The sequence below is a fragment of the Globicephala melas genome, chromosome 13, assembly GCF_963455315.2.
Source record: "Globicephala melas chromosome 13, mGloMel1.2, whole genome shotgun sequence".
Lineage (NCBI taxonomy): Eukaryota > Metazoa > Chordata > Mammalia > Artiodactyla > Delphinidae > Globicephala > Globicephala melas.
In genome coordinates this window covers 73,853,375-73,870,024 of record NC_083326.1, presented here as the reverse complement: position 1 = coordinate 73,870,024, position 16,650 = coordinate 73,853,375, and the positions used below count along the sequence as shown (strand labels likewise).

At 40.9% G+C, this 16,650-nt stretch overlaps 3 protein-coding genes across 4 annotated transcripts in view; 1 reads left to right on the top strand and 2 right to left on the bottom strand.

Annotated features, from left to right (window-relative positions):
• Nucleotides 1–16,650, top strand: part of TMEM116 (transmembrane protein 116) — a 132,784-nt gene that overhangs the window by 107,697 nt on the left and 8,437 nt on the right. The window lies entirely within an intron of this gene.
• LOC115855341 (disintegrin and metalloproteinase domain-containing protein 1a-like) lies at nt 4,161–8,977 on the bottom strand. Its single transcript, XM_030860513.2, has one exon. It carries the CDS (start codon nt 8,542–8,544, stop codon nt 6,007–6,009), a length of 2,538 nt encoding a protein of 845 aa, XP_030716373.2. The 5' UTR covers nt 8,545–8,977; the 3' UTR covers nt 4,161–6,006.
• The window catches only part of MAPKAPK5 (MAPK activated protein kinase 5), a 36,644-nt gene continuing 32,649 nt past the window's right edge, over nt 12,656–16,650 (bottom strand). Inside the window, exons 12-14 of the mRNA XM_030860522.2 lie at nt 16,422–16,537; nt 14,952–15,056; nt 12,656–13,091 (exon numbers count right to left, since the gene is read on the bottom strand). Of these exons, the coding sequence (XP_030716382.1) occupies nt 12,997–13,091; nt 14,952–15,056; nt 16,422–16,537 (316 nt within the window). The 3' untranslated portion in view covers nt 12,656–12,996. The remainder of the gene's footprint in view (nt 13,092–14,951; nt 15,057–16,421; nt 16,538–16,650) is intronic.

Below are 16,650 nucleotides of genomic sequence, written 5' to 3'. Positions count from 1 at the left end.
CCAGTGGTATAGGAAGTGGTATGCCTGGATTAGAAGTTTAGATTCCATTTTAGTGAGTGCATTGAAGGAGCAGAAGGCCCCAAAGCCCAACGTACTATTCCTAAACCCTTAATGAGGTGTCTGGGAAAATTTGTTAATTTTTTTTTCATAGAGAGATGTCCTCTGAAACTACCTCCGCAAGGCCTTAAAGGAGAGGGGCAGGCTCCCATAAATCACCTCGGCCTTATCCCCTGCTAACAATAATGAATTCTAGCTGTGGAGTTACTGCCTCTCAGAACCAGCACAACACAAGCAGCCAAAGCTTGAGTTAACTCAAGGTAACAGGATTGCTTGAAGCGTGATACTGGGAGGTGCTTCTCACCTGGTCTGAGTTTCCTGAACATGTCTGTCAGTCATCCTGAGAGTAGAATTCTGCCAAGAGGAGTGGTGGAGAAGAGAAAGGAATAATAGGAAGATAGCACAGTTGGAGAATAGGGCCCAGAAGAAAATCCTAGATGTACTATATTCAGATTTGTGTATTTAGAAGTATTTTGTTGGCAGTATTATTTGTAGAGGCTAAAAACAAACCATGGAAACAAAATTCATGGCCAACTATTGAAAATGGTTGAATTAACTGTAGAAGATACTTAACAAAATACCATGGAATACTATGCAGTCGTGAAAAGAAATGATTTCGAAATATAGGATGACTTGCTGAGATTGCCACTATGCAGAGAAAAGCAAGATTCAAAGGAATATAAATAATGTGAACTCAGTTTTAAAAGATTACCCCTAAAACACACTATATATATATATGTATATATATATATATATATATACTCTATATATGTATACTTACATGACTATGGAAAAGGATATGGAAAGTTGTACACTAAGTTAGCAGTGACTTTCAAGAACAAAGTGAGGAGAGCTGCAGCCAGTGAAGGGGGTAAAAGGAGATGATCATGAAATAAATTAAGATAGCATCTTCTTAAAGGGAGGGAGTCCAAAATAAATGGAGCATGTAGGATAGGATCCCATTTTTAAAAAGTATTTGGGTCTGGGCTTTCTGAAAATAACAGGGATTACAATTCAGAAAACAGGAGACAATGGATGTGTGACATCAATGCATCAAAACTCAAGAGGCAGCAATCTTCCAGAGGGCAGTACCTTCCAGCCTCTTGTGCCTCGGTCCTTTACCTGGACCCTCTTAAACAAACCCTAGGTCCCCAACTTCCAACTTTTCTCTCAAGAAAATCCTTCCTTCTCAGTGATCAACATTACAATGAGCTCCATAAGGATGTAATTTTGCCTACACTGAAGACAGCTCATCTTTAAGTTTAGTCGAGCTGTATATAAATCATGTCTCAACCACTCTAGTGAGGAATAGGCCTTGAGTTTTATCTTAAAATTTCACCGAAAGGTTCTCCCACAAGTAAATGCAGATTTTGCCTTTGACTCTGATTAAGCAAAAACTACTGAGAATTTGAAATGTCTGTAATTATAGTTCATTATGCTACAGGTTTCAAAGACACAAAATCTATCTCATAGGTAAGGTCATAGTCAAAGTATTTAGCTCCCCCCACCAATCAGCATCTGGAATTAGAAGGATTTTCCATAACAGAACATACGGTGGTGGAGTGTGCATATTTCTGGGGGGAGGGTTACGAAAGATTCATCTCCTCATTCCCGAGTAATCACCTGGAGCCATGACATGTATTATGGAGTGTGATAACGGAGCTTAAATATTTTGACAGCTTTATGTATAGAAGCAGGTGAAAAATTATTTTAAAGTTGTTCATCATTTTTGTTGCTGGAGGAAGATAGCCTTTTTTTTTTAATTGGAGTAAAATTGCTTTACAATGTTGTGTTAGTTTCTGCTGTACAGTGAAGTGAATCAGCTATATGTATACCTATATCCCTTCCCTCTTGCACCTCCCTCCCACTCTGCCATCCCACCCATCTAGGTCGTCACGGCTCACCAAGCTGAGCTCCCTGTGCTATACAGCATGTTCCCACTAGCTAGCTATTTTACACATGGTAGTGTATTTATGTAAAACCTAATTTCCTGATTCGTCCCACCCTCGCCTTACCCCCCTGTGTCCACACGTCCATTGTCTACGTCTGCAACTCTATTCCTGACCTACAGATAGGTTCATCTGTACCATTTTTCGAGATTCCACATATATGCATTAATTTACAATATTTGTTTTTCTCTTTCTGCCTTACTTCACTCTGTATGACAGACTCTAGGTCCATCCACATCTCTGCAAATGACCCAATTTTGTTCCTTTTTACAGCTGAGTAATATTCCATTGTATATATGTACTACATCTTCTTTATCCATTCATCTAACGTTGTACATTTAGGTTGTGTAATAATGGAGCTTAAATATTTTGACAGCTTTATGTATAGAAGCAGGTGAAAAATTATTTTAAAGTTGCTCAGCATTTTCATTGGTGGAGAAAGATTGCCTTTGTTTTTTGTTTTGTTTTTTTTAAGAGAACACTTCAGTGAGATTTTGGTCTACACCCACCCCAAATGATGAATTCTACTCAAGAATGAAATTTGGGCTTCCCTGGTGGCGCAGTGGTTGAGAGTCCGCCTGCCGATGCAGGAGACAAGGGTTCGTGCCCCGGTCCGGGAAGATCCCACATGCCGCGGAGCGGCTGGGCCCGTGAGCCATGGCCGCTGGGCCTGCGCGTTCGGAGCCTGTGCTCCGCAGCGGGAGAGGCCACAACAGTGAGAGGCCCGCATACAAAAAAAAAAAAAAAAAAAAAGAATGAAATTTGAGCCCATTGCTAACATTATGCTCAGTGGTGAAAAAGCTGAAAGCTTTTCCTCTAAGATCAGTAACAGCACAAGGATGCCCACTTTCACCACTTTTATTCAACATAGTATTAAAAGTCATAGGCAGAGCAGTTAGGCAAGAAAAAGGAATAAAAGCATCCAAATCAAAAAGGAAGAAGTGGGCTTCCCTGGTGGCGCAGTGGTTGGGAGTCTGCCTGCTGATGCGGGGGATGTGGGTTTGTGCCCCGGTCTGGAGGGATCCCTCATGCCGCGGGGCGGCTGGGCCTGTGAGCCATGGCTGCTGAGCCTGCACGTCCGGAGCCCTGCTCCGCAACAGAAGGGGCCACAGCAGTGGGAGGCCCGCGTACGGGGAAAAAAAAAAAAAAATAAGGAAGAAGTAAAACTGTCACTACTTGCAGATGACATGTTATATATAAAAAGCCCTAAAGACTCAACCAAAATACTGTTAGAACTAATAAATGAATTCAGTAAAGTTGTAGGATGCAAAATCAATATACAAAAATTAGTTGTGTTTCTATACACTAATAACAAACTATCATAGGAGAAATTAAGAAAACAATCCCATTTATAATTGCATCAAAAAGAATAAAATACTTGGAATGAACTTAACCAAGGAGGTGAATGACCTATACACTGAAAACTATAAGACATTGATGAAGGAAATGGAAGAAGATGCAAATAATAGAAAAATATTCTGTGTTTATGAGTTGGAAGAATTATTATTGTTAAAATGTCCATAATAGGGCTTCCCTGGTGGCGCAGTGGTTGAGAGTCCGCCTGCCGTTGCAGGGGACACGGGTTCGTGCCCCGGTCCGTGAGGATCCCACATGCCGTGGAGCGGCTGGGCCCGTGAGCTATGGCCGCTGGGCCTGCGTGTCTGGAGCCTGTGCTCCACAGCGGGAGAGGCCACAATGGTGAAAGGCCCACGTACCGCAAAAAAAAAAAAAAAAAAATTTCCATAATACCCAAAGCAATCTGTAGGCTCAGTGCAATCACTATCAAAATTCTAATGACATTTACCACATAAATAGAACGAATAATCCTAAAATTTTTTTGGAACTATGAAAGACCCCAGATAGCCAAAGCAGTCTTGATAAAAAAGAACAAAGCTGGAAGCATAATGCTTCCTGATTTCAAACTATATTACAAAGCTATAGTAATCAAAACACTATGGTATTGGCATAAAAACAGACACATAGATCAATGGAACAGAATAGAAAGCTCAGAAATAAACTCATACATATATAGTCAATTAATTTACAACAAAGAAGCCAAGAATATACAATGAGGAAAGAACAGTCTCTTCAATAAAGGGGAAAACTGAACAACCACATGCATAAAATGAAAGTGCATCACTATCTTATACCATATACAAAAATTAACTCAAAATGGGTTAAAGATGTGAAAATAAGATCTGAAACCATAAAACTCCTAGGAAAAAAACATAGGCAGTAAGCTCCTTGACACTGGCCTTGACAGTGGCTTTTTGGATTTGACACCAAAAGCCAAGGCAACAAATGCAAAAACAAGTGGAACTAGGGACTTCCCTGGTGATCCAGTGGTTAAGACTCCATGCTCCTAATGCAGGGGGCCTAGGTTCAATCCCTGGTCAGGGAACTAGATCCTACATGCCGCAACTAAAAGCCTGCGTGCTGCAACTAAAGATCCTGCATGCCTCAAGGAAGATCCCTCACGTGGCAATGAACATCCTGCATGCTGCATCTAAGACACGGAGCAGCCAAATAAATAAGTAAATATTAAAAAAGGAAAGAAAAAACAGTGGAACTACATCAAACTAAAAGGCTTCTTTCTGCACAGCAAAGGAAATCATCAACAAAATGAAGTCAACCTATTGAATGGGAAAAAATATTTGCAAATCATATATCTGATATGGGGTTAATATCCAAATATAAAAAGAACTTACACAACTCAATATCAAAAAGAAAAAAGTCCAATTTAAAAATGGACAGAGAATCTGAATAGACATTTTTCCAAACAAGACATAAAGATGGCCAACAGGTCCATGAAAAGGTGTTCAACATCACTAATCACCTGGGCAATTAAGGACATGTCAGTTGTCTTCCTGCTCACTTTTTTTTTACTAAAGGAACAGGCTCACGAGGCAGTGGCGAATGTAGATTCAGTCATACGTGGGGCCGTATGCAGGTTCCACCCCTTATCAACTCTAGAGCAAAAGTCTTTGGTCTCTGTTTCTTCATGTACAGGATGGAGGTCTCATAGGGTGGATGGGAGGATTAAATTAAGACAACAAATGTAAAGTAGCACAGTGTCTTGCACAGAATGCATGTTTTATTGTATGTGCTTTGTGCTCTCTTTACAGACAATTGACTACCCTCCAAAGCTCTGTTCCTTTGGACTGTCAGTCAACAATATGTTAACTTAAAAAGGAAATGAGAAATAAATATAATAAGTAAAGTCGAAAAACAGAAAAGAAGGAACAATTAATACTTTCAATTTAACTCTGCACTAGACAAGGTTGTCTCTTGCCTAAGTTGCTCCCCTTCCCCCATGCACCCAGACCCAGGGTGATCGGACAACCCTGGATCAGATGTAGCCCCTTCCAAGAGAGCCCCAAAATAAAGAAGCCTCAAGGACTAGGCTGTATGGAGTCTGAAGCGATGCTTCATCTTAAAATAGCTTTTTATTTATTTTAAATTACCTTTTATTCGTGAATAGCAACTTTTGGGGCAAATTAGATTACTCAACAGATAACATTTTTAAGATAATGTGTTATGAGTGGGATTAATGACCCTGTGATAGTCATAGGTAGAGATAATACTGTGTATCAAACAATGTAGATGGAAGATGGTAGGCCCTGAAAAGTAATTTCAGATCAGAAATTGGCCCAAATGAATGATGATATTGATAGGTATGATTCATGAGAAGAGCTTAAATAAAATTGTTTCATGAAATGGGAAAAAAGCAAAAATATAGAATATTTTATGAGTTCATATATGAACATATAACCAAATTACTAAAATGAATACTGAAAGCAGGGGCATCTCTGTTCCCATGTTAGTATGTTTCTGTAGACTATATATCCTGTTCAGAGCTACAGGAGCCATCAATTCTCACTTCACCTTTGCTTCTCTGAGCCCCTCTTTCCCACTCAGTGCTTGAGATATTCGATATTTTTGGATTCTTCCACCAATACACTTCTGCCTTTGGTTATCCTTTTCCTTCACCTGCTACCTCTTATGGTGCTAGCTCTCCTGGTGGTGGGGCCTCCGGCGGCAGCAGCATTGCCTCCAGCGGCGGGGGAGCCTCCAGCGGCGGCAAGGGGGCCTCCTCCGGTGGGGGGGCCTCCTCTTCTTGGTCCTTCTCTTCTGACTCCTCCTCCTGTAGCCCCACTGGTAGAAACTCCGTTAAGAATCCCTTACTAGTGGTTTCCTCTGAACTTTCCTCCAAGGTACGCCCTAGGGTCTCTACTGACTCATTTACAGCCCTGAGGGTAATGTAAAATATTAAAACTAACAACAATATTAAAAGAAATGAAGGGAGTATGAAAATTAGCTTGCCAACATTTCTAAACTCAATGCTACGATGAAAAGAACCGCCACCTACACCTACACTTTGAATTTCAGTTGGTTTGCCAGGTGGACCACTGTCTACACTACCACCATCTCCTGGACCTCTGCAGTCAGGGGGAGCATAGCCAGCCTCACAATGGCAGTGCCTAAAATTGTTGCAAACTCCGTTACCATTACACATTTCTTCTGGTTTGCAGTCATACTTGAGCACAGCATAATCAGTACAAGAGTAATTTACACAGACTTTGTTTGGAGCACAAAGAGTGCCAGTGTGTACATCTCCATCATCAGGGATATCAGTAGTGTTATAGGCATCCATGCTCCAGCACCAGTCATCTTCATGAGCGACCTGGATCAGTGTATGATTTGGTTTGATTTGTGGTACCTGTCTAACATTTGTACATATAAGTTTCCCACAAAATATATTATCATCTACACACTTCAAATATCTTAACCTAGGTGAGTTGGTAATACCACAGTTTCCAAACCGGTCCCCTCTTCTGTTCATTGAAATGTAACAGTTTTCTGGGGCAGACCTTGCAGAGAACCCATATATATCCATGCACTGATTATCAGGGTTCTTACAGCGACCTCCAGCACAATAGTGAATTCTATCACACATTGTACCATCTATCTTATAGCTGTCTATGGGGCATTCTCCAGAGGAACCATCACAATACTCTGGGAGGTCACACTCCCCCAAAGCAGGACGGCACATGAATCCCTTATATTTCAGTTGGCATTTAACGCAGCAGAGTCCATCACTACACTCTGCATTCTCCTTCAGCCTACATGTTTGGTCACAGCATGGGTGATTGTCACAGTCAGAACCACAGTCACACTGCTCATCCTCTTCTACAACACCATTTCCACAGCGGGAATCCCTCCGTACACGGCCTTTGGGCCCAGGCTTGTTAAATAGGCAGGCCCCTTTATGTTCCCAGAGGAACTGGTAGAAGAAGTCAGAGCTGCAGTTGCTGAAGCCACTTTCTTTAGTGATATTTTCACGCATGAGGCCAAAGGGTTTATCTTTACAAACGCAGGCCGAATGGTCATGCGGAATACCCAAGTTGTGCCCAAGCTCATGGACCATGAGCGCTGCAAACAGGAGGACATCCTCATGGTGGAAGGATTCAACGGCTGCTGCAAAATCACTTGAACAGGCACCACTGAGAAATGCCTGCCCCGTATCCTCTTTAGGATGGTGTCCAACGATCATGTGGGCAACATCATGCTTCACACGATGGAAGAGCCTCTCTTGTCTCCAGCTATTGAAATTCCTGAGTGCAACTTGCAGGTCCACTGGGACCTGTATGAGGTCCCCCTCGGTCCAAATCTCCATTCCAGCCAGCACCACCTCTGTGTTTATTCCCCTAGTGAAGCTGTTGGCCAGAGCAATGATGTCCATTACTCTCTGGACTGTCTCATTGATGTCATTGCCCCACATTTGGAACCGCTGGTTGTCGACCACGACAAACATCTCCACGTATTTGGTATGTGACCACAAGTAGGATGGCACCTGCCGACTGCGAGGCTTGCTGCTCTCTTGTTGCCGGCTGGTGAATGCCACTTGGCTGTCATTGGAAGTGACACTACAGGAGACTGGAGCTTCACGGGCCATGGTGTACAACACATGTTCAAACTGTTTTGAAGAGTGAATGGGCTCAATGCCATAGGATTTTGCCTCCTTAATCAGGACGCCTCTGAGGCCTGAACAGGTGTTGACAGAAACAAAAGAACCTGGGACTCCTTCTATGTAGCCTTCATAATGACAGTCATGTGAGATCAAAGGCATTTCTTGCCCCAGGATGCCATTGTGGTAGCTGAAGACTGGAAAGTTATTCACAAAATAGTCTCTCTTCACCTTCAGGTGAATCAGCTGTTTCTGGCCCTGCATAAATAGCACATAGGAGAGCTTTTCCACTTGGTCTTCCCTTCCTTCCACTGTCAGACTCTTGGGGGTGACTGTTTCATAGGAAGAGTAATATACTGATCCCAGATCACAGTACAAGCTTGGCAGAGAAATCACCAACAGCAACACAATCCTCAAACTGAAACATGAAGATCCTGGCACTGGCCCCAGCCTCAAATCCCTCTTCTGCTGAGCCCAAGTCTGAAACTTCATCTTACCCTCCTTCAAGGCCACTTGGTTTTTCCGTAGAGAAGGCAGTATAGAGGCAGAGTGTGTCACAGACGCTGCCATGTTAAATCAGTTGATGATGCAGGGCCTATGTCCAGCAGCAGCAGCTTTCCCTGACACGCAGACCCTCCGTCACAGGTATTCACTTCAGATCTATGCTGGCTCCCTTATGGGTGGGCACTGCCCAACTCTGAGTCTTACAGACCTTGGGGCTGTGTTTCTGTTCTTGCTTTTCTCTCTTGGCCTTCAGTGGTTTCCTTACTATATGACTTCCTTCCAACAGCAATGGTTTTAATGCTCCTTGGCTAAGTTCCCTTTACGCTTACACAGAGATATACCAAGTAGAAGGCCTGTAATGATTCAGCCAGGACTGTTACTCAGGTAAATTATCCTTATCCTCAGCCCAGGGCCACGCTACTCCTGATATCCGTTAATCTGCGCATTCTTTGAAACCCAACATTCTGGCAGGAGGTCAGGGGGGAGGGGATGGGGATTCTTCGGGATCTCAGAGCAGGACGAAGCTCTCTGTTGCCCATTACCTCTTTTCCTCATTTCTGTAGTATTGAGGGTACTGTTTTTCAGTCCAGCCCTCCTTTGTCAGGGTCTGGTTTTTCTCCTTTAATTCAAGAAAACTTGTATGTGGATGCACAAATTCTCCCTCATTAACTTTTGTTCATAACAGATGAGTTTAGCCACTTTGTGTCTGCATATAAACATAATTTTCCTCTAATAAGTTTTCCTAATGCACAAACGTACTAAGTGTTAAATGAAAGGAGTTCACTTTCACTACGGAGACTTACAAGTGACTAAGATCAAAGTTCAGTTCCTCCCAACATAAAAACAAAGTCTGGAATAAAACTAAATTCTGATTAACCAGGTATCTAGTTACCATTTCATCAAGAAAATAAAAATGGACTGTATAAGAGCTTTTTAAAGACTTCTTTGCTTTCGTAACTAAAATTGAACTGTAATGTCTATGGAAGTCCTTGGATTTGATTTTGATGTTGATCTCCTGGTGTATTTAGCAGTATAAATTTAAAAGGAAAAAAGCCCTATTTAACCACATTCCTTGCCCAGTTATTCTCCTTTGCATCATAAGATGAACTAAAGACTCTACATCTTTTATCTTGCATAAAAATAATTTTATATTAAGTCAAATATCTACAATATAAAACCTTCAAAATAAGGGTTATGGCTATAAGTACCACACAAAAATGGAGAAATGCCTTATATAATTCAAAAGAGAATGGAATAGTACTACAAGAGCTCAGATATAAGCATGAGAGTAGATCAACTCATTAACCCCAATTAATAATATTTAATTCCTAATACAGATGAAAAAATTAATCATCCACATCTAGCAAGAAAATTAATACTATCATATCACAAACATATTAAAAAATTTACAGCAAAAATGGAGAAATGATTTCCAGCTGGATTTCTTTTCTCCTTGTGTTCTGTATAAGAGGAAAGCCTCTTAAAATTATGTAACTTGGAAATTATCACAGATTTAAGATGTTCCCCTGTGTCTTAACCAAACAGGCAGGGAAAATTTAAGTCATTCTGTGGGACAAAAAAATCAATAATGAAAGACCACTTCTACTTTTTTAAATAAATAAAAATATAATTAAAATCAAATATCCAATTTTCCAGTTCTCAAATTGAGACACATTTTCTTCAATAAATACACACGCACGCAAGCATTCACACACAAGATCTGATTTAAATCATTTGACTTCTTCAACCAATAATTCCTTCAACTTGTTCTATCTCGAATACAAAAACAAAACTCTTTTTAAAAAGCAGTTCCTCCTATCGTATGTTTCAGACAATAAATTTCTCACAGGTGTTCTCCTATAGCTTATACAATACATTAGCCAGAAAAATACAAAAGTTGTTTCGCATCAAGCAGATTAATAACTATGGTAAAGTCTAAAGGTATTTGAGTAATGGTTTTATAGTAAGCAGAGGGTTAGCAAATCATGTAGGAAAACTGAAGACTCTAACCTCCTGCCTATGAGAACTGTTCTTACAGTGTGAACTTCCTGCAGGTACAGGCATTAGACAGACAGGCCAAAAGAGACAAGGATGATTTTGTTTCACTTCCAGTACATGTGAATGTTTTATTAGTAAACCTGACTGGTAAAGTTAAAGCAGAATTTGCTACTGGCCTACAAACAAATTCCATAAACAAAACTCCACTTTAAAGACCAAACATTGCTGAGTCTTTTGGAAGCTGTTGTTTTGTCAAGGAGCTCTCTGTAGGATAGGACCCACTTTTGAGTTACAACAGCTAGAGCATCCTCCAGGGTATTCACAAACTTTCAGCATGGACCTGTCTGGATACAGCACTCATTTTCGCGGCCAGTTTAATTCAAACTAAAGAAACACGGGCAACTGCTGCTCAGAGTAAAAGGAAGAATCTTTTGGATACCCTTTTAGATCATGCCTAAAATTCACCACACAGGGAAGGAAATCATCTTGAGCCTCTAGAAGACACCCAGATAACAAATTTGAGAAGTTAATGGTAGACTGGGCATGCTAGAAGATTCCTCTGAAGAAAAAGAGTAACAAAGTTAATTACTGCCTTCCTCTCCCAAGTGAACACTGAACCTCTACCCTAAGATAAGAAAAATAACAGGTATTCAGTTGTTCCAGAAACAAGTGCAGAGTTTTTCCTGATTGTAAGAAGTGATTTTGATTTGTAAGACTGCATTTCACTGAAAAAAACAGAATTATTCAACCCTTAATTCAACTCTCAGCTAAGTTTTGTGGTTAGTAAATAAGAAAACATTTTGTTTTTCTCTGCTGCCTGTTAGATTTTGCCATGTTTAAAAGTATTGAATTCTCGGGCTTCCCTTGTGGTGCAGTGATTGAGAGTCCGCCTGCTGATGCAGGGGACGCGGGTTCGTGCCCCGGTCCAGGAAGATCCCACATGCCGCGGAGCGGCTGGGCCCGTGAGCCATGGCCTCTGAGCCTGCACGTCCAGAGCCTGTGCTCCGGCAACGGGAGAGGCCACAACAGTGAGAGGCCCGCGTACCGCAAAAAAAAAAAAAAAAAAAAAAAGTATTGAATTCTCCTTACAGGTTATCCATTTGTAGCAGTTATCAATCACCGAAGATTAGTGAGCCTTACCTCAAAAAATGCCTTGAATTTACAACTCTCCAAAGTAAAAGGGAACCAATGTGTAAGGTAATTTCTAAGAGATACTTAATGTTTTTATCATATATTCCTACAGTCATTCACACACATATGAGACATACTAAGCAAATGTCACCCTGAAGACATACTCAGCAAAGTGGAAGAGTTAGAAAATAAGTGAGCTCTGGGGGGTTGATTTTGATTGAAGAGAATTTGATGGGATGAAACTGAATAACTGAGCCTACTGACCCTTTTCTTCTTCTCTGTGAATTGGAGTTGGCCTATTAGCTCTCCCATTTACCAACACAGAACCACCAATCAAGAACTGCTAAAAAAATAAATAAAAATGGTGTGTTATGGATGCCGATATGTACAACAGCAAAGTAGAAAAGCACCCAGCCTTGTTTTCTATTCCAGTATCTGATCTCTGGGCCAGAACCATGCTTCCTGAAAATGAAGGGTGATAAATAAAATACATGCATCCCAGGGGATGCCACCATGAAACCCAGGCAGAAATGTTAGAGAAAAAGGGTAGCTTTAAGAGAAAAAACTTGGACCATCTTTAGATGCTAACCCAATAGTCCAGTTTTTATGATATGTAACTTTCTCAGAAAAATCATCCCATAAAAGGGGCCAGAAGAACAGGGAAAGGAGATAAGAAGCAATGGAGCTGGTGAGGGCTGCAGGAAAGGGAGAGGACAAAGTAGGATCTCAAAGGAGGTGGGAGGGCTGAAGCTCTGGTTAAACATGAAAAGAATAAACTCAATAGAGAATCCCATTAGATTTAAGAAATACACCAATACCTTTTAAAAAAATATGACAAAAAAGGAGTATTACCACTCTTCTCTAGGGAATTAGGGATAAGAGAAATGAGGGCTCAACTCCCTGCCTCTTCCATCATGGGAGGTGGCACCCTGTAACAGGCAAGCAGTCTGCAACATGGATCCACAAAAATTTCTTGGCACCAGAGCTAATCCACTGATAGTGCAGAAAGTAAAATACACAGGGCAATTGAAATCAGATTCCACAGTACTTGATTCAACTGTTTACTAAGGTCAGTATAGTTGGTCCTTTGCCTACCACTGGCAAATGGTTTTTGTATACTTTATTACAAATAAAACAATCTTGCTTGACAATACCATCTGTCAGCTTTACCATATATGACTAAACAATCCTAAAGTAATAATATATTAGGAACTGAGCTTTTCTTAAAAACAAATGAACTATACTATTAGTAAATCCTGTATCTAAATTTATACAGCATCTTTAAGCAATGTGGAAATGAAATTATGATTTATTAATTTACATACAAATTACTTTATACATTAATGAATAAATTTTCAACTTGTTAAAAAACAAAGTCTGAAGCTGTCATTATTGGGATTCGTGGGATGTGGTTTGCTCTTCTATCACTTGCTTCACAATTTCTGCCAGTTTTAGTCGATCTACTTTATCTGTGAATCCACGACCTGAAACCCAAAAAAGAAAAAGGTCAGTCTCCAAACTGTTTGGGAGGTGATAAGATTCTTGACAGGGACCCAATAAGGTACATCTCACCAGTGTCAAATTCACCCTCACCATGGAGGAATCATCACCAACACTGATCAAAAGCAGTTCAACTCCCCCATTTTTCAAGTAGAACTGAGCAGCTTATTAACCTGGCCGTAAAAATCCAATGTTCAGTACAACAGCACAGCAAGAAACCACAAAGAGGGAGAAGTTCTTTGTGATATGCATGTCGACAACAGAACTCATATCCGGACTATATAAAGAACTCCTACACATCTATAAGAGAGATACAACTCAACAGAAAAATGGGCAAAAGAATAGGCACTTAACAAAATCTAAATGGCCAATAAACATTAAAACGTGCTTAAGCTCATAGTCATCAGGGAAAGGCAAAGTAAAATGACACGCAATACCAGTAGTACTTATTAATCAGAATGACTAAAATGAAAAAGACAATAGCAAGGGTTGGTGTGGATATAGAATAACTAGAACCCTCAAACACTGCTAGTGGAAGTGTAAAGTGGTACAACCACTTTGGAAAACTGGTGGCAGTACCTACTGAAGCTAAACAGATGAATATCCCCATGAACCAGCAACTCCAATCCTAGATACATAAGAGAAATGAGTTCATTAAAATATTCATAAAAGATGTACACAAGAGTGTTTATAGCAGTGCTTGCCTTAATTACCAAAACCTGGAAACAACCCATATGTCCGTTCAACAGCAGAATGAATAAATATAAATACAAAAAATATATATGTGTACATATATATGGAGAAAAATATAGAGAGAATATATATATATTTACATACATATATATGAGAATGAATTGCTGCTACACACAACAATATGGTTGAATCTCACAAATATAATCTTGACTAAAAGAAGCCAGACACAAAAGAACACAGACTTCTCTGACTCCACTTACATAAAATATAAAACCAGGCAAAACTAATATACACTGCTAGAAACTGGGATCATAATTACCCTTGTGAGGAGGGAGGTAGCAGTTAAAAGAGGGCACATGCTCCACTACATGTTCTAGGTGCTTGTTACATGGGAGTGTTCACTTTGTGAAAATTCATCGGACGTGCATACTTCAAATGTGATCACTTTTCTGTATTGATATTTCAAAATCTTAAAAAATAAAAAAAATCCTAGGGAAGCTAATCTCCTCCAAGTATGGGAATGGCCAGGCTAGCACTTCGGATTTCTTATGTCCAAGAATCAAGCTAGGCAATGAGTTTGCTTCCTTCCCTGAGCATCCTAGACCTTAAGTCTAGTTTAGTCTGCTAAAGTAGAAAGACAATACAAAAGCAGCTCAAAAAACACACCTGTACCTTGTTTGCCTGTGGGGAAAAAAATTCAAAGAGCAGCAGATTTGGCACTCTCTACTCTTCAGTGAAACAGGTCTTCTCTAAGCTAAGCAGATCAGCAGGGCGGACTCTGTGGTACTTTGCCCTCTTTCTCCCCTTCAGAGTATACTGCTCCTTAATGACCCAGTGAACAGTTCAGGTATCTGGAAGGAGTTCTGAGATCTGACTGTTTTTTTGCCCAAGTGGTATGTGACGGGGGCTCTGCAGCAATGAATCTGCGACACATAATTCATCTGAACTCTGGAAAACAAGTGAAAGGGCCAGATGTCCAGATACGCCTGGGCAGTTACTGTAGGGCTAACCCCCTGTCCCACAGTATTCCACTCACTCGCCAGCCCTACTTTACCTGAAAACAGTCCCAGCTCAGCCCCCAGAGATCCTACATATTCTAAACACAATTACTTCTCTGCATTCCTGGGGAAAGGCATAATTAAGACTCCTACCATTCCAGCTGAAGCTTTGCAGAGTATCTCTTAGGAGTTTGCATTCCCGGTTATACTTCCAAGCTTCCTGAACTACTTCATTCAGCTTTTCATCTTCATTCTCTCCTGTTGATAAAGATGAAGAAGAAGTTGCATTTTCCTGCAGCATCATGGGATTTTAGTGTCAGAGATGGAAGGACATGATGTCCAACTTATTGAGAAGTGATGATTAAAGGTGCAAGCTTTACCAGACTATCATTACTTCTAGTCCCTACATTACATGTAGAGCAGGGGTCCCAACCACTGGGCCACACAGCAGGAGGTGAGCGGTGGACAAGCGAGGGAAGCTTCATCTGTATTTACAGCCACTCCCCATCGCTCACATTACCACCTGAGCTCTGCCTCCTGTCAGCATTATGGTGAGTTGTATAATTATTTCATTATATATTACAATGTAATAATAATAGAAATAAAGCACACAATAAACGTAATGCACTTGAATCATCCTGAAACCACCCCCGCCACCCCCGCCCCCAGTCCATGGAAAAATTGTCTTCCACGAAACCAGTCCCTGATGCCAAAAAGGTTGGGGACCACTGATGTAGACTGCTTCTGGTTTCTCAACTCTTCCTGCTCTGACCACCTCACACAAATTCCCTGATGCCCCCAGAGTCTTAGCACTGGGGGATGGGAAATAGGCATCCCACAGGATGTCAGACTATTGCTGAGCAAAAGCACCTGGTTAACTTAAGAGACCATGAGCGAGAGGGAGAATAAGGCTGAGTGGGCTACCTTCTTTCTCCTAAGCTCATTTCTTACTTTGGAAGACTACCTGAGGCACACTAGTAAGTTCCCTTAAAAGCCAAGGAATCTAGGAAGACTGGTCAACTCAACAGTTTCCTGGCCTACTACTTGAAGCATCTCATTCATCTGCTGAGAAAAGCCCATCATACCCCATTAGGTGGAAAGAGAACATACTGAAAGAGAGCTCTCACTCGAAAGGACTTCTGTTTAAGTCCCACCCTGCCCATGATACAAGTAGCAGCCAGGGCCACTTCTGAACTTGGGAGATCGTCTCTTTATATTCACAAGTTAATGACAGCCTTGTACTCTAAGGGCTCTGGATATGGTATTTCCCAACGCTCCTGACCTTCCCAACCTAATCCTGACCCTGTTCACATTTTCCATTTTCCATCCTCTATCCTGTAATCTCATTAACAAACTAGGAAAATACAAAATTACGTGCTGTGTCTGACGCTGGCAATTACACCGAAACTAGAAATTTTACAGGAAACCAAAGGTGGGCCAGAGCCTCACATTTCTGAGTTCCCACTGTCCATTCTTTTCAGTGGGCACAAACTATATAATGTACTTATTTTCTTATAACACAAAGATGAAACAGACAACTTCAAATTAAACCACTCCTTTAGTCATGTGCACGTGCACACACACAGACACGCACAGAGCATTCATAAATGGTGTGACCTTTACCAGCCTGGGGGAGAATACACTGAGCAATCACATCTCGGAGCTTTTCCAAGGCAACATTTGAATCCTCGGCTCCATTCTCACGGTCGTGGATATAAACACCATCCTTTGGCTTTGTGCTTTAGAAGTTTGGGAGAGAGGTAATAACAAGGTGAGACCCCAAAACCCAACTCTTAACAGATGTTAATGCTAAACATAAGGAACAGATTTTTCAGATAAATAAGTAACTATA